The following is a 21,977-nucleotide window of genomic DNA, read 5'->3' as shown; positions in this document are numbered from 1 at the left end:
TGAGGTTATGTGCTTTGGACTTTTTTCTTTGTTTAACGTTCTTTTTTCTTTATTTCACTGTTTTGATTGTATCTTATGAAATCTAAGTTGCATATATGCGCATAAAATCACCAACCAAAGTTTAAGCTTCGCCGAACTTTTCCAGCTTCAGCCTGAATTAGACGCAGCCGTCAGGCGAGAGAAACATTAAAGGACCGGGACGTATTTTCAAACAGAAAGAAGATCCAGCTGTTCACTTGTTAGGATGGTTATTTATTTTAAATACCGCTGAAAGCACTTCTCACGTGCATCTGATCAGACTAACATGGCCGCATGTAAAGAGACGAGCTGCGGCGCGCGCGCGAGGGGGACACTCGCCGGTCTGCAGCGGTGTCACCCAAATGCTCCTTTTATCTCAGCAAAAAGGAATAAATGTAAGTAAATCCCAAAGGACCGCTGACAGAATCAAATGTTGGAATGGTTCTCCCTCAAAGGCTTCAACAATGACTTGTACAATCAGCCCAGTCTCAATAAAATGCGTAGATATGCCACGATTTGGGAAATACCATGCATAATATACGCCAAAACCGTTTTTTGCGTGCATATAATACGCGCGGTCCCAAACGTGTAAAAGTCTGTTTTCCACGTTTGACACGTCCCCTGGTGGAGCCGTGAGCATCACAGACAGCCCCACAAAAGAACAATTTGCTTTTCTAACCCTAACCATAACCATAATCCTAACCTTAACCGGGAACGATGTCATTTAGAAAAGAGCGGGAGGATTCCTGGCCACGTGATCAAAACGAAACCTAAAAAGCCATTCTCCCGAGCCGCCGTTATTGAAGGTGTTTACATCCGCGGTCGGTCTCGTGGTAGAGGCGTGGAAAGAGATGGACGGTTGCAATAATCTCACTCCTGATTGGCGACAGTACTTCCTGTAGATTCCATGACTCAGCTATGACTCAGACCAATCGCTGAAGATGGGTTGCGAATGGCGGTATCCGTTTCAGGAATTGACGGTGAAAGCGGCGGCCTACTTTCGCGAGGAGAGGAAGTAATGCATTTCCAATGGGGGACCTCAGTGCTCGATCTGTCCATTAATTTTTTTTCAGTCTATGGGCTGAGCACACAGCCCTGCGGTGATCCAGTGCTGAGGCTCAGAGCCAAGGATGTGTAGCTGCCTACTCTGACTCTCTGTCTGAGGTCGACAAGGAAGCTGCTAATCCACGTAAAGATGGATGGTGACAGACCCAGGTACTCCAGCTTGCCTACCAGTTTGTGCGGGATGATGGTGTTGAATGCGGAACTATAGTCCATGAAGAGGATTCTCACGTAGCATCCTTGGTGCTCCATGTGTGACAGAGCAGCGTGGAGTGCTGTGGCCACCACGTCCTCTGTGGATCTATTTTCTTTGTATGCAAATTGACGAGGGTCAAGACTTTGGGGCAGAGTTGTTGTGATTTGGTTCCAGACCAGTCTCTCAAAACACTTAATCACAACTGGTGTAAGTGCCACTGGTCTATAATCGTTGAGGCTGGGGGTGTTGGTCTTTTTTGGCAGAGGCACAATGATGGAGGACTTCAGGCAGGGAGGTACTGTGGACTGGGCAAGGGACTGGTTGAAGATCTTATTAAGGACTCCAGCCAGCTGATCAGCACAGTCTTTTAGCACTCGTTCCGGAACTCCATCAGGACTGGCCGCCTTCATAAGGTTGACTTCCTTAAGCGTGCGTCTTACCTCATGCTCCTCCAGAGGGAGGACCAGGCTGATGTGGGCCTGGTGTTGTCCTGCTCCCCCAGTTGCAGTGGTTTCGAAGCGGGTAAAGAAGATGTTCAGTTCCTCTGCCAGCGCGGGGTCACCTTCAGCAGCACGAATGTTGGTCCTGTAGTTGGTGATATGTTGAATGCCCTGCCACACCTGCCGGCTGTTGTTGCTGCCCAGGTGTACCTCTATCCTCCTTCTCTAGTCTCCCTTGGCCTCCTTGATTGCTTTCTCAGGTCTGATCGAGCTTTGCTGTAGTGGTCGCTGTTGCCAGACTTGAAGGCAGAATTCCTGTCTTTTAGCAGCTGCTGGACCTTCCGTGTCATCCATGGCTTTTGGTTGGAGTATATTTTGATATTTTTATTTACTGTACCATTGTCTATGCAATTACTGATGTAGCACAGTACACTGTCAGCGAATATTCCCAGGTCAGGATGTTCAAAGACCGCCCAGTTGGTCCTCTGGAAACAGTCCTGCGGCTGCTGGGAGGCCCCCTCTGGCCAGGTTGTGACTGTCCTTGTGATGGTAGGTGCGGCCTTCATGAGGGGGACATATGCTGGAATCAGGAGCACGGACAGATGATCGGATTGACCCAGGTGTGGAAGGGGTTAAGCACGGTAGCCCAGTTTGACATTGGAGAATGCTTTGTCCGATGTGTTCACTCCCCTAGTGGCACATTTGACATGCTGATGAAATTTGAGGAGTGCTGTCTTCAAATCTGTGTGATTAAAATCCCCTGCTATGATCTGTACGGCGTCACGGTGGCGGCTTTGTGAATTGTTGATGCTCATATGTAGCAGTCCAATAACGGAGTTAGCATCAGCATTTGGTGGTATATAGACAGCAGTTAGCATGATCGCGGTGAACTCCCTCGATAGATAAATGGGTCTGCATTTCACAGTCAAATATTCAATGTCTGGTGAACAGTGTTCGTCTGTAATCACCATGTTGGAACACCAGCGGTTGTTTACGTAAATACAGAGCCCTCCTCCTCTGCTCTTACTGGAGTCCTCCATACGGTCAAAGCACTGCACTGTGTGTAGCCGGTTAGCTCGATAGCTGTGCTGGGGATGGATTGATGAAGCCAGGTCTCTGTGACAAGTAAGACGCAAGGATCTTTTACTCCGTTGTTCGTTGGGATCTGTAGCCTCAGTTCATCCATCTTGTTAGTGAGGGATCTGACGTTCGAGAGAAACACGCTGGGAAGCGGTGTTTTGAATGGCTGCCTCCGTAGCTTGGCTAGCAGACCAGCCCTGCAGCCCTGCATTTGCTACCCTTCTCTTTCTCCTCCCCGCCGGGATGATAATCCACGGAGTTGTCTTGCTATCTTCACCGGAATATTGTGTGAGCGGTGAAACTTGCTCGTCACCAATTTGTTGCATACTCCGATCTTGAGTAGCTCATGCCGGCAGTAGATGTTATTTGCCAGGCAGATTGTGCAAAAAACAAAACAAAATACATACATAACATCCAAACAGAGCACCGACCGAAAAGTGTAGCACTGTGCCGCAGCAACTGTGTGCGCCGCCATGTTCCCCTTCTATCTCACTCAGGGGGTGTGTCTGGATAACTGCTGTGTTTCTGCGTCATGACTGAGTTTGAAGGCTGTCCTGCATTAACCCAAGGAGGAGGGAAAATATAGAACCTTTTTTTTGTGGTCTTGACCAAAATAAGAAAAACATCACAGTTTAGGAGACCTGAGCAGGCTGCCACAGCTCCACGCAGTAGCTGTCCGTCTCCAGGCGTATTGAGCGAGGTCCGCTGATCTCTGGGAGGCTGGCTGCAGCAAGATAACCGTTGCGGTGTGACAGTCTGCCGATCTGTCCAAAGTGCATCCCACCTTCACCCAACAGTTGTTGGAGACGAGCTGCTCCTCAAACACACTGCTCAAACACTCCTGTACTGAAACTTGGTACTGAAATGAATAGCCGATTGCAGCAGCTTCTTTCGGTTTCGGTAGAATTGCGTAAATCATAACTGTTCCTATTTGGAACTGCCTCCCAAACCTAGTCATAAGACTGAAGCAGGTGCACCTTTCCCCCCACCTTCTTCGTCTTAAGAAGATGAAGAAAAATAGCAGTTTTAGTCAGTGGTTAGCATCCAGCGTGTTGCTAAATGTGCTTTACTGACATAATTGCAGTAAAACAAAAAAAAGTCCAGAGAAATCATACAGTAAAAGTTTTATTCGGCACCATTTTTAAGACCAAGACATCAAAATTTAGGACTTTTAAAATGCTTTTTAAGGTCTTATTTACAAATTTTCAAATTGAAGGTTCAAGACTTTTCAAGACCCTGCGGGAACCCTGAGAGTAGGACTCCCCTCCATAAAAATAGAGTAAAATAGTATTTCAAAATATATTTATTTATTTATTTTTCATTGTTATTAAAGAAGCTGTGATAAAATATGAAAAAGACGGTTCCAATGATGCGGATTGGGAGGAAGAGGTCACCTCTGTCAAAATAAAACTAAACTCCAAGAGACTCAAACTGAGCCCGGCTCCCCAAATCATGGCCTTGGCAGTTATACTGATTGTTTCTATGTACAGTATATTAGCATCAGCTGTTCTCACTTTATCAGTTAATGCAGTCTATCACTTTCTAGTTCAGTTGTTGTTATTCTCACTTTAGGTTTGTGTTCAAGACACTGACAGCTGACTTTAAAATATGTTGTCAACTGAAAATGTCTCACTCTGAACTTGCTGCATCTGTGGCAATTCGTAGTTTCACTCTTGGAATTAGTAAATTCCTGACAGCTGCCCAATTTTTCAAAAATGTCTGTAGAAGCAGTCTGCATGACTAGTTGTGAGAAATGTCTTTACTTATTGGAACAAGTATTTAAAACCCTTGAGGGGAACTATTTGGATGAGTAAGAGAATTATTAAAAATTAGAGAGAGCTTTCAAAAACTTACTGATTTCAAAAGTTAAACTGTTTGGCATATGTGCAACAAGTTCAGGGAAGAAAAATTAAATAGGAACATCACTAATCTAATAACTTGCCATCCAGCAGCTGCTGCCCACCACTGAGAGAATTTCCCCATTGTGGGAGTAATAAAGGATTTCTGATTCTGATTATTTGTACTGCACATGTTGAAGAGTTGATACATGATTACCATTACTTAGAAAACAGGAAATATTTTGTGTCAATTCGTAATTTCATATCTGAGCCAACAGAAATTACATGTGGAATGCCCCAAGGCTCTATCCTAGGACCACTACTGTTTAACATCTACATTATACAACTGGCTCAGGTTATAAAGAACAACAACATTAGTTACCATAGCTATGCAGATGACACTAGGGCTGCCACAAACGATTATTTCAATAGTCGAGTATTCTCCGATTATTTTTTTTCGATTAGTCGACTAATCGGTTCGTACGGCGACTGGATGTAAAACACTTATCTTAACCATCATTATCTTTAAACTTGAGGTCTTTAAGCTATATTCTAACTAAAATAAAGACAACAGTTTATTAATCTTTTAATGAATCTGCAGCTTTTCTCCTTCATTTGTTTCTGGCATTAAAACGAGACTTAAATCAAATGAGGTAATCTGAATCAACAACAGAAAACTCTTTAAAACACTGCAATTCTTTTTTAAAGCTTTAAAACATATATTTAATAAAACATTTATAAAGTATTTCAAAAGCTATTTGCAGATATAAACACAGTCAAAATATTTGCTGACTGAGGCCCATTTATTAAACAAAACACTAATAACATCTTTGAACTGAAGATATTCCTAAACATAAAAAACCTCAGGATGCCCATAGAAACAAAGAAAATGAATAAAAAGGGAGAAAATTATATTTTTTAAAAAGGGAGAAAAGCAGGGGATGTTAGAATGTACATCAGTACTTTCATTCTTTCACTACCTACATCCCTTCATATTGTTCAGTTTGGGGGAGAACCCATAAATCTGTGTTACTTCTTTAATGTTGTGGTTGTTTTGCTGTTTGTTGTTGTTTTGTGACTTTAAGTTACATTTACTTGTAGCTTAATACAGATAGACTCACATTTTGATAAACACATTGAGGCTGTCACAAAATCAGCCTACTATCATCTAAAAAATATCTCTAGGATTAAAGATCTGATGTCTAAGCAGGACCTGGAGAAACTAGTGCATGCTTTCATCTTTAGTCGACTTGATTACTGTAACAGTGCTTTTACAGGACAACCAAAAAAATCCATCAGGAAACTGCAGCTTATTCAGAACTCTGCTGCTCGGGTTCTCACAAGGACCAAGAAAGTAGACCACATCAGTCCAGTTCTGAGGTCTTTACACTGGCTACCTGTCTGTCAGAGGATAGACTTTAAAGTTCTGTTACTGGTTTATAAAGCTTTGAATGGTTTAGCACCAAAATACATGACTGACCTCCTGACCCAGTATGTACCAGCCAGACCTCTCCGGTCATCAGGATCTTTTATCAGTTCCTAGAGTCAGAACTAAACATGGACAAGCTGCATACAGCTTCTATGCCCCACAGATCTGGAACAGACTTCCAGAAAACCTCATATCAGGAGAAACACTCAGTGTACTTAAAGGCCTCGTGCAGTGGCAATTTTTTTTTTTTTTAATTTAGAAAGTCAATGGAACTTGGAAAACGAATCTGATAAAAATATTCACTTAAAATGATCCAGCGCGATTTTATTGATCATTTTATGGTCGTGCACAGCTTCAAATTTGGTTGATAGGTGGTGATGGGCGGGGCTGCGCGTGACGTCACTTCAGGGATCCTAGAGTGTAAACAACAATGGCGGACGGTTTGAGAAGCGACGTAGACCACGATTTAGCAGATATTTCTTTGGATGAAGGGGAATTTTAACGACACAGGGTTCGGAGGGTGTACAGCCCTACCAGTTTGAACCGGAGGTATCCTCATCTGAGGATACAGGGGCTTCGGATGACGATGGTGAAAGCTCATACAGCGATGGGCCGAGAAGACGATCAAACTTGACTATTTAGAGAAATAAAAGTCTAACAAGGTTTCCGTAGTGAACCTGCGGAAGGATCATCACCGGAAAAAGAAAGGCGCCGCCGCTGCAGCGGAGCGTCCTTTGTCGTCCTCCTCCAGGGCTGAGGCGGACGGAGCCCCCCGCCCCTAAGCGGGCGGCGGACCCGGACGAGGGTCTGCTGCTGCTGCGGCGACGGGTGGGCTCGCTCCCCCGCCGCCCTCTCGACCTCCCTCGCCCGCGTGCAACCAACCCCCGCGTGGGTCCTCTTTTCAGATGGCCGCGGGGTCCTCCTGCGCCTCGCGCGGAGGCCACCCCCCGCCGGCCTCACGGCCCCGGGAGGGAGCAAAAACCCTTCGTGCGGGCTCGGCTGCCGGCGCCGGACAACCGTCCGGCGAACCCACGGCGCCCCCCATGCCCGGCCCGGGGCCTCGGAACCGCAAACCCCCCGCAGCGCGGCGGCCTGGCAGCCTCACCCTGGCCATCCGGCGCGCGCCCGCCAGGTGCCCGTACACCCCCCGCGTTCCTCCTCCAGAGGGCCGGGGAGGGCTCAAAGCCTTCCCCTGACCGGGGAGAGCCCCTCTCCTTTATTGAAAGGGGAAATTAATAATAATATTGGATTGGATTTATCTGCGCTTTTCCAGACGCTCAAAGCGCTTACATTGTATATCCATTATTCATTCACACCTCATTCATACTTGGTGATGGTAAGCTACTATTGTAGCCACAGCTGCCCTGGGGCAGGCTGACAGTTCATGAAGGGAGACCCCCTTCTTCGGCACAATACTGCACCCAAATACCACACTCCTATTCACCATTATCCCGTTCGAATCCCCAAATCCACGGCAGTCTAAATTCTATTATGTTAAGTAATTCCATGCCCAGAAAGTCATCACAACACTAGCGGATCTAGCTGTATGTTCCTGTACTGACGTCACACGACCTATGACCTACTTATCGGTGGCTGCAGAAAATCTGAGCGACCGCGCTATCTTTGAACGCTTGTAGAGAGTGCACGGGGCCGCGGGTGACAAAATAATTATACGGGGGTTCATTTGTGACATAAATACTAATGTTTTATTGCAGTTTTAAAAAAATCACGATTTTCACCGCACGAGGCCTTTAAAACCAGGTTAAAGACCTGTTCCTTAGCTGAATTTGGTTGGTTTGTATTCAAAAGTTTACAACCACACTGTTTATCTAAGCTTGTTTTAAATTAAAATCTTTTTACTGTCTTTTAAAGGGGCCCTACCATGTTTTTCTTCAGCCTTTATATGCATATATATGATCATATATTACCTTTGGCCCACCAAAAAACAAATTATTTAAGAAATATTCATTATATTTTGTTAGTTTGTTCATACCCAAAAGTAAAACGGCTCGATTCCTGAAGCTCCGTCTGTCGCTGCGTGCTAGAGCTGTCCACTACATGACGTCATCCCAGAGAAATCTGTGTCTCTGTATTTCTCCCATGAAAATTATCCAAACTTCTTTAAAGATGGATGCACATACGATATATCTGCCTTTAGCTTGCCTGGCCATCGCTAAACTGCTTCACAACACACACGCAGCTCCTTCCCAGCTATGCCGAACCGGAGGTGGGAGCGTGTCCTAAAGGAGCGGCACGGTTTAAGTAACAAACACCTATTTGAGCTTTAATTTATTGAAGACAGGACAAAGCTGTGAGCATTTTTTTGCTGATCATCACTACCTCTGTGGATAAATTGAGTGTAGTGTTAGTCTGGGGGCGGAGCTTGCAGCACAGACTCTTCATGGAGGAAGCAGTTGGCATCGATCTTACGTCAGCATGTTTCCACCCACTCGTTTTCGTGGTATCTTGATTCTGAAATGTTTGTTATTATATTTTATGTTAATCATATGGCCAGCAGGGGACAGGCAAGGTCCACAGAGCTGTGTGTTTGAAAAAATAGAAGTCAGATAAACCTGAGTGAGCAGGTGTGTTCGGATGTACTGAGACGTGGTTGAATGTAAATAAAACTGGTGCACCCTAGTCACCGTTTGGACATTATTTTATATGAAGATGCAACATCTTTTTGGCAACAAGGATTTTTGAGGGGGAGGAGTGCCCGTGGACGTTCAAAAAGAAGAAGAAAAGAAAAGGCAGGGCTAACATGTGGCGGAGGTTAGCTTAGCCTCCTACTGAGGAAGCATGGCAACAATTGGCACGCTCGCAGCGTTTGATCAGAAGATGGAGACCTGGGATGAGTATACGGAAATACTTGGAACAGTTTTTTTGCGGCCATTGAAATTGATCAATCAATCAATCTTTATTTATAGAGCACTTTTCATATGAAACATAAAACAAAGTGCTTTCCAACAAAGTAAAACAAATGAAATAAAAACAATCACAATAAAATTAGACACAAAAAATAAATAATAAATAATGCCCTTCCTCGCCAAGGCCCACACACAGATCCCTTGCACACCTCCCATTCCCTTAACGGATAAAAAAACAGAGTGGATATAAGCTGAGCACAGAAAATTAGTTGTCAGAAACGCTAATTTTGTTGGAACCTCATCCTCTGGGGACTGCCGCATAGACAGCCAGTTGCAGCATCACAGACGGGGACCCAGCCTCACTGCAGCTAGGCAGCAACGCAGGTCTCCATCTAGAGCTGCAGGGGCTGGACAGCAGACGACCCAGAGGGAGAGGATCCAGCTGAGGAAGCACAGGAACATAAAATGAAAAAGTCAAAATAAAAATTAAACATATTGATAAAATCAGTAAATAATTTGGCAATAAAACATAACCACAAAAATTATAAAAAATAATCAGTAAATACTTTGACAATAGAACATAACCACAAAAATTATAAAAAAAAAAAATATGTGTAAAATCCTAAAACATGATCACATAGAAAAATAAATAAATACCAAATAAATTCAGAAAATAAAATTAGCTAAAAGTATGAATAAAAAGATGGGTCTTGAGGCCTTTCTTAAAAGCAACTAAGGTCTCTGCAGCTCTCAGGTCCTCTGGCAGACTGTTCCACAAATGAGGGCCATAATACTCAAAAGATGCCTCTCCGTACGTTTTGGTTTTTAGAGGTGGAACGATTAGCAGACCAGTACCAGAGGATCTCAGGGTACGCGAGGGTTCATATTTGACTAAAAGGTCTGACAAATAAGAAGACGCAAGATCTTTAAGACATTTAAAAACCATTAAAAGTATCTTAAAATCAATCCTGAAGCTTATGGGGAGCCAATGCAGGGATTTTAAAATCTGGGTGATGTGGGCCCGCTTCCTGGTCTTTGTGAGAACTCTTGCAGCAGAATTTTGTAAAAGCTGAAGGTTCTTGATGCTACTTTTTGGTAGACCAGTTAAAAGGGCGTTGCAGTAATCAATTCTACTGATAATAAAAGCATGCATCAACGTCTCCATGTTTGCAAGAGAGAGAATTGGGCGGACTATAGCCAGATTTCTAAGATGATAGAAACCAGTTTTTATCACCTGCTTAATGTGTGGGATAAAAGTTAGCTTAGAGTCAAATGTAACGGCCAACTCAAAGAAAGTTCTTTAAGTTTCAAACACTGTTTCTCTCTCTTGGCTTCAGGACCAATAACTAAAATTTCAGTTTTCTCCTGGTTGAGCTGCAAAAAATTTTTGACCATCCATATTTTCACATCTAAAATGCAGTTAAAAAGTGCCTCTATTGGCTTTGTGTCATCAGGAGACATAGCTATGTACAGCTGGGTGTCATCAGCATAGCTGTGAAAGCTGATGTTGTGCCTCCTGATGACATTCCCCAAGGGAAGCATGTAAATGTTAAAAAGCAAGGGGCCAAAGATGGAACCTTGAGGTACACCACATTTAATTGCGTGGACCCCAGAGAAGTAAGTGTCCATGCTTACCATAAAGTTTCTCTCCAGGAGGTAGGACTTGAACCACTGGAGAACAGTCCCTGAAAGGCCAAGGCACTTAAGTCTGTTTAACAGGATCAGGTGATCAACAGTTTCAGAAGCAGCACTTAGATCTAGAAGAACTAATACTGAGATCTGACCTGAATCCAAGGCACATCTGATATCATCAACGATTTTTAACAGGGCCGTCTCTGCTGTGGTTTTTTCTAAAACCTGACTGGTTTATCTCAAAGATGTTATTATCTGAAAGAAACTCATTCAGCTGAATAAAAACAAGTTTTTCTAAAATCTTGCTTAAAAATGATAAGTTGGACACTGGTCTGTAGTTATTAAGAATTGTGGGATCTAAATTTGCTTTCTTTAATAAGGGTTTCACCACTGCAGTTTTAAAGGCAGTGGGAAAAACACCTGTTTGAAGAGAGCAGTTCATGATATTTAAAATCTCGCTCTCAAAAGATCCATGAAATTATTTAAATAGTGTTGTGGGGATTGGATCTAAAAAACAGGTTGTTGGATTAACTTGGGAGAAAACTCGACCAAGTGTTGCAGCTTCAATCAGGCACAAACTGTTCAGTGTTTCCTCAGGTAAGATCAAGCCATCGTTTACGATAAAAAGGCTTTTCTGATCTTTTAAGGCATTAGACCTGACAAAGTCAATTTTGCTCCTGAAGTGGTCTGCAAAGTCCTCGCACAATGACGTGATAGCTGGTAGTGGGTTTTTATTCATATCAGAATTATTTAAGTATTCAATTGTGTTAAAGAGGACTCTGGGCTTATTTTTATTTTCGGAAATGAATTTAGCAAAGTACAAGTTCCTGGTTTGCTTTACTGTGTGATTATATTGTTTTAGTAGATTTTGGAATACTAGATAGTTTATTTCGAGTTTGTATTTTTTCCAGCGTCTTTCAATTCAATTCAATTTCAATTCAATTTTTATATATATATCTTTCCGTGGCTCTACATCGACTCTTCAATTGTTTGACTTCCGCTGTTCTCCAAGGGGGTGTGGGTTTAGTATTTATCTTTTTTGTTTTAAGCGGAGCAACTGAATTGAGACTGGATTGTACTTTATTGTTGAAATTTTCTAAAATTAGATCATAGGGAGCTTGTAAGACAAGTGGAGGGATAGAGCGAACTGATTAAATAAAGTTTTTGACCACTTCAGGAGTTAAGTAGCGTTTCTTTACTGTTCTCACAGAGGTCTCTTGTTTTATAAAAGCAGTGATATCAAAAAGCACACAGTAATGATCAGATACAGCCAGATCCACAACAGAGGACACGCTAGCAGATAAACCATGACTGATGACAAGGTCAAGAGTGTGCCCCCTGTTCTGGGTCGGCTGCATGACGTGTTGTTTAAAATCCAGAGAAGTGAGCCAGTCCATAAACTGAGTAGCATTACTGTCTAACTCCCTGTCTACATGAAGATTAAAATCACCAGTTAATAAAATCATGTTAAAGGAGGTGTGGACAGATGCTAAGAACTCAGAAAACTCCTCGATAAAACCAGTGTTTGATTTTGGCGGTCTGTATACTGTGATTCATAAAATTGGAGGGCTGTTAAAACAAAAGCATGATATTCAAAGCTGGGGTACTGATCCAATGCAATTTGCTTTACTGTAAATAAGTTGGACATTATTTATGCAGTACCATCACCTTTTTTGCCCTCCCTGGTTGAAAAAATAAAACTAAAATTAGGTAGAGAGACTTCTGTGAGAACAGTGAATGCTTTCATGCTCAGCCATGTTTCAGTTAAAAATAGAGTATCGATTTTATAATCCAGAATCCGTCAAGTCTATAAAAGGAAGGTCTGTTCCAGAACAGGTTAAAATTGTCAATAAACAAAAATCCATTCTGTCTGGAAGCAGACTGGAGCCAGGTGTTCAGACTCAGCAGCCTGCTGAAACGGCCCTGGCCGCGGGAGAGGGAGGGGAGGGGCCCCGAAATAAAAACAGTCAATGGACATAATTTTAAAAAATTAAAAAGTTCAATAAAAGCCTTTTTATTCGTTTCCAACTCTCGATAAGACGTGTCATTAAAACCAACAGTGGAAGGGAAGGAGCGCAGCAGGTCTGGGAGTTTCTCGAGGAGGTCAAGAACTGTGGCTCCGGTGAAACAGCGAGTCACCGCGTTAAAAAAGCGGACCTTCCTTATAATGGAATCCCCGATTATCGCCGTCGTCAGGGAAAACAGAGGAGGAGGAGACGCGGGAGCAGGTGAAGCGCTGACAGGTGTAGTAGCAGCAGAGCGTACCTGTGCGGCGGCGGCTGCCTCACCTTGCAGGCGGTGACTGTCGATGGCGGCGAAGCGCGGGCTCCGCTGGAGTGAAAGCGGACGGCCTCCTTCAGGAACCAACAGCGGGAGGAAGATGTTGATGTTGCCGGCCGGGAAGACGCGGGGAGCTCCAGCCGGCGACGCTCGTCAGATCCGGATGGGATGATCCTCGGGACTGCTGCGGTCCTTCCGTGTTTCACCGGGATCTCCGTGGCGTGTCACTGGAGAGCGGGAAAATCGACGACGGAGCCCAGATCAGGAGGAGTCTGTGCCGCTGTAGCCGATGCGGAAGGAGCCGGAGAATCGACGGCCAGAGTGGCGAAGCGGTTGGAAAGACTCAGAAGAAGAGGCCTTTGAGTCTCCTCTAAGCTCCCTCTGGGCCTTCGGATAACCACCTCTTCATCCGGCGAATTATGCTTGGGATTGGAAAATGAGGAAGGCCGTGGACAGGTGGAAGGATCCCACGGAGCTGTGTCCTGGAGCGCAGCGTTAAGTGAGGTAAGCCTCTTTGATTGTGCAAAGGAGACATCCATAAACTTGGAGAGAAGAGCATCCTTCATTTCTAGCTCAGCTCTTAAATGACTGATGTCTTCTTTAAGTTCAGTTATGATCCCAGCAGTTTTATCCAGAAGTTCTGAGTCCAGATTATTAGTTGAATTTGGTTTTTGTCGTGAATTTTCATCCCGACTCACCAGTGCTGTACCTCTCTCCGCCATCACACTCGGCAGTCAGGACTGAAGATAGACAGAAGGGAATATTGATAAGTGTTGTTGGAGCATCAACATACAGTTTAATGTGCAACCTCCTCGGCCCGGACAAGCCAAAAGACAAGTCCTTCAGAGAGCTTGTATTATTGATGAAGAACCATTACGACCCAAAATCAAGTGAGATAGTACAGATATATAAGTTAGATTTGCGAAACCGGAAGCCTAATGTAACAGTTATGGAGCATATAGCTGAGCTGCGCCGTTTAGCCCAAAACTGCAACTACGGGAACACCCAACAACAAAAGTTGAGGGACCGGATTATATGTGGGATTAATGATGACAGTATCCAAAGGCGTGTCTGGGCTGAAACGGATCTCACCTTGGAAAAGGCTATGGGGACTGCAGTATCACATGAGACGGCAAATAAAAATGCACAGGATCTGCTGACGGGCACATCTACAAAATGCTACAGTATCCATAGAGGACACTAGGAACCTCAGACATTCCAAAAGACAGCCAAGAATGCTACAGGTGTAAAAGAACCAGACACACAGCGGCAGAATGTAAGTACAAAAGAGAAAAATGTCATGTGTAGCAAAGTGGGTCATATAGCAAGAGCCTGTAGAAGCAAAATTAAAACCAGGTCAAACATAAACATAAACACCTGAAGAGAGAAATTAAGCAGGGATCTCGTCATCATTCACACAACGTTTATGACACAGAAGAGGAAAAGAAAAGTGTGGATGATGAACAGGACTCTTTCACGGTGAACTGCATCAATAGTGGACCAAAGCTAGGGGGCAAAGTGTACAAGGTAGGATGTCAGACCGGAGTGGACCTAAAAAAAGTCGAGACCTTCACTGTGAAATTAAAACTTCATGGACAAGAAGTCAACTTTGAAATTGACACCGGCTGCTGCTTAACTGTTATGAGTGAAGGAACATTTAAAGTGACATGGAAAAACACAAAACTTCAGAGTCTGAAGCATGCAAAAATTGAAATGGAAACCTATACAGGGGATCCTGTGAAGGTTACTGGTACCACAAGAGTGAAGGTACAGTACCAACACCAGACATTGTAACTGCCCCTGAATGTTGTTAAAGGGGACAGGCCCAGCTTGCTAGGTCGAGGCTGGCTGGAGGAGATCAGTCTGGATTGGAGAGAAATAAAACACAGATGCCAAGGTGAGAGATTGCATCAAGTCAAGGCAACAGAAAATACACTACATCAAGTGTTGAACAGGGATGGAAATGTGTTTAAAGAGGAACTGGGCACTCTGGGAACACTAAAGCAGTGTTTCCAAACCCTGGTCCTCGGGGCACACTGTCCTACATGTTTTCCATGTTCCTCTGCTTATGCACACCTGATTCAGCTCATCATCAGGCTCAGCAGAAGCCTGACAATGACGGTCATCAAACGCAGGTGTGTTTGAGCAGGGTTGGATTAAAAAATCCCGGACAGTGTGCCCTGAGGACCAGGGTTGGGAAACACTGCACTAAATGCACCATTCAGGTAAAATCAAATGCCTCTCCTCGCTTCTTCCGTCCTCGATCCAATCCTTTTGCTATGCGAGCAAAAGTAGATGAAGAAATAGACCGACTGTTAAGGGAAAATATTATCTCACCTGTCAAGTATGCTGAGTGGGCAGCGTCTGTGGTGCCCATTCTTAAACCTACAGGGACTATACGACTGTGTGGAGATTACAAACTAACTGTAAATACAGTGGCTTCTTTGGAGCAATACCCCATACCAAAAACTGGAGGATCTGTTCACTGCACTTTCAGGAGGAAAGCAGTTTTCTAAGCTAAACATGAGTCATGCTTACCAACAAATACTGGTGGATGAGGATGAGGACATTTATATTGTTTTTTCCAAACACCAATATATTTTTCAATTAAATTTATTTGGGTTTCAAATGATATTGGCCCGATTTTTCTCCATACAAGTCAGATAAGCCAGAGTGAGCAGGTGTGTTCGGATACACCGAGACGTGGTTGAATGTAAATGAAAACTGGTGCACCTTACTCACCATTTGGACATTCTTTTATATGAAGATGCAACAGTGGGTTATGGGAGGGACTGCTGCAGACAGCGCAGGTTTTTAGAGGATTACTCTTAAATGCATGAACGGATCAAAATACCTCTTTGGGGTTCTTCATAGTGAGGAATGTGTCACATGTCGTAAGTTCCAACTCTTTGAGAGGGATCGGATGCCGTGCAGGAGTCAGGACAACCAGGTTTGACCACTTCAGGGGAATGAAAGTTTATTTTGTCCACAGGGTTTTAAAAAAAATAAATTAAAAAATTAAAAAAAGAAAGGAGAAGAGTCAATAAAAAGCGTCCAGGCACAAATGGTCCACGCTGACATCCTGGTCCAAGGAGCACACAGTCCAAACCCAGTCCAAGGAGCACACAGTCCAAACAGTCTAAAACACATAAAACCAAATAAAAACAAGATAAAAGTCAATTAAAACCCAAAGCATGCAATAAAATGATCTAAAATGGGTTCGGAAAGGTCTCCTCGGATAGTTAAAAAGGGGAGACGGAGAGGGTACTTAGCTCAGAGAGGGGTGGGTCGCAACCACACCCCTCTGCTGCTGGTCTTCAGCACGCCCCTCTCCACCTCGCTGTCCCGCTGCTCCCTGGGAAGGCTTTGTGCTGCAGTCCTCCACCACCGGCACCTGAATCCCCGCTGTAGGCCAGAGTCTTCGCAAGGGATCCACAGGCACGCACGCCGCAGCTGGTGCTTGCAGACCCAGCTGCCTGTGACTCCGGCGGATGGGGTAACCCCCCAGGGTTACCAGAGGCAGCTCCCCCTCTGTCCTCCGTGTCTCTCCTGTGCCTGGCGTCCTTCCTGCCGTCTGGCTCTGCTGCTAGTCCTTTTAAAGTATCCAGCATTGAGAGCCACCTTGCCCCACACCTGTTGCTCATCAGTTCGTTGGTGGGGCATTCACTGGCCCTCAGTCAGTTTGAGCAGAGCCAGAACATTAAAAACCCAAATAAAATACATATAAGAAAATTAAAAAATCCACCCTGTGACAAATGGACAGTAAAAAAAACCTCAAAGAGTAGAATTTTCATGGTAAGCCCCCTTTCATTTTATTTTAATAATCACATCTTTACTATTTTTTTTATTGTTTCTTTTAATGTTTTATGTAAAGCACTTTGAATTGTCTCTGTACATGAAATGTGCTATACAAATAAACTTGTCTTGCCTTACCTACCACATTTTACAAAATATAGTTGTCCTGTAAATTATATTTGGGCATATAATTAATGGAAAAAAATGAATAAATGGACTTAAAAAGTATTTGGAGGAGGAAGCAAAGCCTGCAGACATACCTTCTTCCAGAAGTGCTACTAACATAGGATAACAACAGGGAAAGAAGCTCATTTTTGTCCTACTGAAGGGAAAGATGGGTTTCTTTATACTGCTTTTAGGGATTTGGCTTCTTCCAAAGGGTAAATTTTCAATTTGTGTACAACTCTGTTTGATAATAGACCACTTATGTCTTGCCTGTAGTTTTTGCAATCATATACAAACTTTTTATTTTGCTGTGATTGTGTTCTGAGTGTCATTTATAAATCCTGACAACTGCTGTTATTTTTTTTTAAATAAGTAAATTAATACATTCATGTCAGCTAAACAACTATTCTGTTTTTTTGTTTGTTTGTTTGTTTGTTTTTTCAGCTGATGCTCTGAAGTGTTACCAGTGCTCAACATCAAATCCAGGGGGCTGCACTGACAAAAAAGAGGAAGTGCAATGTCCTGACAAGAATCATCAGTGTGCTTCAGTCTATAAAAAAGGTGCATTATGCCAGCTCACAATTTCTGCCGGTTCTTGCTTTTTCATTCTAAAAGTTTGGTGTTAATATATATCTATTCTTCTCTGATCAGATAAATATCCCACCTTTGACTTGTTTAATTATCAACTAAAGGGTTGTGTCCCATCTGAACTATGTGGGAATTTTTCAACTGACTACGGAGATAAGAAAATGTTTAAAATGATCCAGTGCTGCAACTCAGACCTCTGCAACGGACAACTCATCTCTGGTAACATCTGACTTTTTATGGTTATCCTCAAGATGCACACTTTCTACAGTAACAGCTTATTTATCTGTACTGACTGTTTTACAGAACCGGAATCTGTTCCAAATGGCAAAACGTGCTGTCTTGGAAAAAAATGCAGCAGAACTCTGAAATGTGAAGGGAACATGGACCAATGTTTTACAACAACAAGTAACCTTCTTCTTTTATGCTTTTCAAATATTTTCAACATCTAAAACTAAAAACAATTCAAATTCAAAAATTCAATTTTAAAACTGAAAACAAATTAAAATTTCCTTTTTTTCTCTCCTTTTTTTCTCAGCTGCTGTTCTATCACTTGAAGGGATCGAGAAAGGCTGCACTACAAAGGATCACTGCGCTTTGAAAACAGAATTTAAGCATAAATATTTTGGTAGCAACGTCACCTGCTGCCAAGGTAACAATTGCAACCAACCTAAGATCACACCAACTGTCAAAAGCAGCGCCATCACTGCAACTGCCAGTACTAGCATCTTTGCAGGACTGTTGATCTTTTTGGTTTTGTTTTCATAAGTGATGACACAGCTGATTTTCCTTTTTGCTGTCATCTAATAGGTACCAATCTGTAATGGCCCATCTTTGATACTTTTGACCAAAGTGGGAGGCAAAAAGTATATAATGTTGCCAAAACTAAAATGTATTTTTTTGGGGATAGTTGAGAATATTCAGTACTTTAAAATTTTACAAACCTATTTTTTTAATTTTTTGTACTGTAAGAATGATGTATGTCCAATTCCCCAGTACAATGTACAACAAAATGAAGGATCTTTGTGGGTTTTCAATAAACAATAACTGTTAAAAACAATTGTCTTATTGTTTTTACCAATTTGTTACTCAGTGGTTTAAACATAGCAGAAAATATTTGAATAAAAATTGTGCTGGACCAGGGAGTTAGGAGGGAGACAAATGAAAAAGTTATTATTTAAAAAAATATATTGCTACCTAAATTAGCAAGATAAATTAACATTTTTTTTTTTATCAAAGTGGGAGGGGCTGCCATGGTGCAGAAGTCATGAAGTTGACCTCTAAATCTGAGGATTGGAGGTTCGGTTCCCACCTTGCCCGCCTACGTGTCGACATGTCCTTGGGCAAGATGCTGAACCTGCCATTGCTCCTGGTGGTTACAGGGTAGTGTCAATTCTAAGGAGTGGAGCTGCTATCAGTGTGTGAATCTGTTTTGCGGGTGATTGGGGTGGTAAAAAGTGCTGTTGGCCTTCTAGGAAGGTAGAAAAGAGCCATACAAGTGTAGCATTCCACCCTTGGAAACAACTGTGATAACCTGTGCTGACCATTTGGTCACCCAACTTTCATGTGGAATGCCTTTTTCAAGATAAAAGAGTCCCTCTTTTAGCAAGGGGCCATAAAGTCGTCTGAAACCCCTACCTTCCACTCGGATGTAAGTCATTAAACTGGGCCAGAACCCTGACTATTTTGCATTCGAAACTCTGGCTAACTTCAGCCTGTCTACTTCAAAATAATCTTGGTTCCAGCAGGCTGACCCCTGGAGAGTCTGCAAGCATTCCCGACAGACACTCAGAATCCTTTGTTTGAAACACGTGACCTTTCATAAGTTTTCTTATGTTTTAAAACACAGGACTTTTGTTCATTGTATCTTACATGTAAAACATCTCTCCACAGCTCCAAGAAATGTCCAATTATTACATGTGTGTAATCACACCTTTATTCCTAACAGAAGAAGATTCACAACTACTTTGAGGTAAAAATCCATGAATAACCATTGTGTAACCGTCAAAGCTTGGAGAATTTCTTTTCTGTGTTTATATGGACTTTGGGAAGCGTTTTATGTGCCACAGGCAGGATTCACACATACATATAGGGTTTTACAAACTTTTTGATAACTTTAGTTGATAGAAACCTCTTTTGTTGTTAATTCAGCATTAAGAATAAACATCCACAGACCAGAATAAAGTGACACCCCTGAAATTTGCATAGACAGAGCTCATTGGGACATGCAAATTACCTCCAATCGTAAAACGCCTCAAATTCCGTCGGATTGGGCGATTCTGGCCCTGCCTCTCAGTTTGAAAACTCTGGCGCGCAGGCCAGAGGTTCTCTTCTTCCCTTTTTTTCCTCACTTCTCAACACCTTCTCTAGGCTTCTCAGACAGGCTCAACAACACGCCTCTAAGTCAACAGGACTGATAAGCCAGAAGCCAGAACAGGAACAGAACAGAAACATCTAAGTTCTTCCAGTCTTAAGATCACGGTTTTTCTCGCGCGCTTTCTTCCTTTTCAACATTTTTGTCTCCCGTTTATTTCATAGACTGATTCTAACATTTTTACCATTTTTGATGCTTTTATTTTGAAACTGATTTTAATGCTAGACCAGTCGATAAGTTTCATTGTCCGGCCAGCTTTGCGACTTATACTTTTTGGTCACAAAACGGAATAGAGAAATCGTTCGACCACCCCAGAAGCTAAGTGACTGAACGGAGCAGAACCGCAGGTTCCCTTTCCTTCTACGCCTGGCTGCAGATCTCGCCTCCACGGCCCGCCTGAACCATCCAGCTAAGAACGGGATCAACCACCCTTCCCGGCAGAGCAGACCCAGATCTCCAGACCGCTTGGTGAGAAGTCGAACTTCGCTCATACAGTCAACTGCTGGTGGTTAGAACAAAGATGAACTATTTTTGCAAGAGTAACATCTTTGCCCCGTTTTGAATTCCCCTTTTAAGAATAGCTTATTCTCAGATCAGTAACAACACATTTTTATACACAACACACACTTAATGCATCCACACACTTAGCATTCCTCACCTCAATATTTCATGTCTTTTCTTCTCATTTACCTATTTCTAGTTATTAGTTAAAGCTATATTCTATGTTCCACATATGTTGATTGCTTTCCATGCTTTTACGTCCATTATTTCTGCTTGTTTAACCTCATGTTATTCAATAAATATTCAAAAGGACGTCGTTGTTCAGATTTCTTTATTTGTCTTCTTTGTGGTAAAGTCCCTTCAAAGGTAAAGACACTTAAGCTAAAATTGAGAGACTGATTAATTGATTGCTTTATTGATTAGAAGTAGCGGCTAATCATTAATGAGTAATATTTTCCTTCATTACGAAGGTGGTGCCCCGAGGATAATTTTATTAAATTTCAGTTTAATAAAATTCATATTTTTCAACCAACTTTGGGATTGAATACTTCATATTCACCCCCTTGTACGCTACACAAGTATACATCACTTACAATAACTATACATAAACTCAGCTGATTTGTAATCCATTAAAGGGCCAATACCAGGGATCTCCAACCCATTACTCGCGAACTACTGATAGCTTGGGAGACCCTTTTTAGTAGCACACTGCAATGCTATTCAAAAGAACAACTTTGAATTGTCACTTGGTGACAACTATGGTTGGGTACCAAAGTTCGGTTCCAAGAAGGAACTGTTTTCATTTACGCGGTTCAACCGAAACAAAAAGAAGCTGCTGCAAACGGTGCAGTATGTCGGTGCTTTGTTTCGTTGAACATCTATTTGTCTTTGGACACATCAATCACTTCAGTACTTTGAAGTTCTAACTAATCCCGTTGCCTTTCCTGTGATAGTGGGCGGGCTCATGTAAAGCAACTGACGGGATGAGCATGAGAGCGAGCACGCACCACACAGTTCTCGAATGTCTGGCTTCACTTTACAGCAGATCAGTTTGACAGGTTGCTGTGTCGCATCAGCCAATCAGGAACTCAGCTTTTGACACATGATGTTTTCAGTGACCCGATCAGCTCCCTCCTCTCAGGTTAATGCAGAACAGCTTTCAAACTCAGTCACAGAGACACGGAAACAGCAGAAAAACAGCAGAAACTCTGGGATCGTCTGGATGACAATCCCCAATTAAGATGAACCAACAAATTACAAGGTAGAGACAAAAAAATCAGTCACATGATCAGTGCTGTGAAGGCCTTCAAAGTAAAGCTCAATTTATTCATCCAGCAAATAAAAAATATATATATTTCAACACATCCCCTCGGTTGCAGTTCTGGATTTTAGTGCATCCAGAAAATTATGCATATTTCCACCAGACTACTACGAAAATGGCAGCATTATTTGGGTCGACATATCTTTGTGAATCTCCTTTTTCTGACATGAATGTCATCAAGTCGAAGTTCAGAACCAGACTGAGAGCTGAGCATTTAAATGACTCCATCAGTGGATGCACTCCTGCTTACAGCTCTCTGGTCGAATCTATATGGTGCCAGGCTTCTCACTTACAGAATCAAATGTGGAAGTTAAAGTGTTAGTAATGGCCTGGGACAAAGCTAAAATACGTATCCAGATATATTCCATATGTTCTAATGTATCAAAAAATAACA

The 21,977-nt window shown here is 42.7% G+C and overlaps 1 protein-coding gene across 1 annotated transcript in view; it reads left to right on the top strand.

Moving 5' to 3' along the window:
- Nucleotides 1–18,444, top strand: part of LOC112143158 (urokinase plasminogen activator surface receptor) — a 23,819-nt gene extending 5,375 nt beyond the window's left edge. The window contains exons 5-8 of the mRNA XM_036215909.1: nucleotides 17,247–17,363; nucleotides 17,454–17,609; nucleotides 17,694–17,795; nucleotides 17,926–18,444. Coding sequence (XP_036071802.1) covers nucleotides 17,247–17,363; nucleotides 17,454–17,609; nucleotides 17,694–17,795; nucleotides 17,926–18,155 — 605 coding nt within the window. The 3' untranslated portion in view covers nucleotides 18,156–18,444. The remainder of the gene's footprint in view (nucleotides 1–17,246; nucleotides 17,364–17,453; nucleotides 17,610–17,693; nucleotides 17,796–17,925) is intronic.
- The last annotated feature ends 3,533 nt before the right edge of the window (nucleotides 18,445–21,977 follow it).

This window comes from Oryzias melastigma, linkage group LG16, assembly GCF_002922805.2.
Source record: "Oryzias melastigma strain HK-1 linkage group LG16, ASM292280v2, whole genome shotgun sequence".
NCBI lineage: Eukaryota > Metazoa > Chordata > Actinopteri > Beloniformes > Adrianichthyidae > Oryzias > Oryzias melastigma.
The sequence above is the reverse complement of the archived record's forward strand: the minus strand, read 5'-3'. Positions and strand labels throughout refer to the sequence as shown.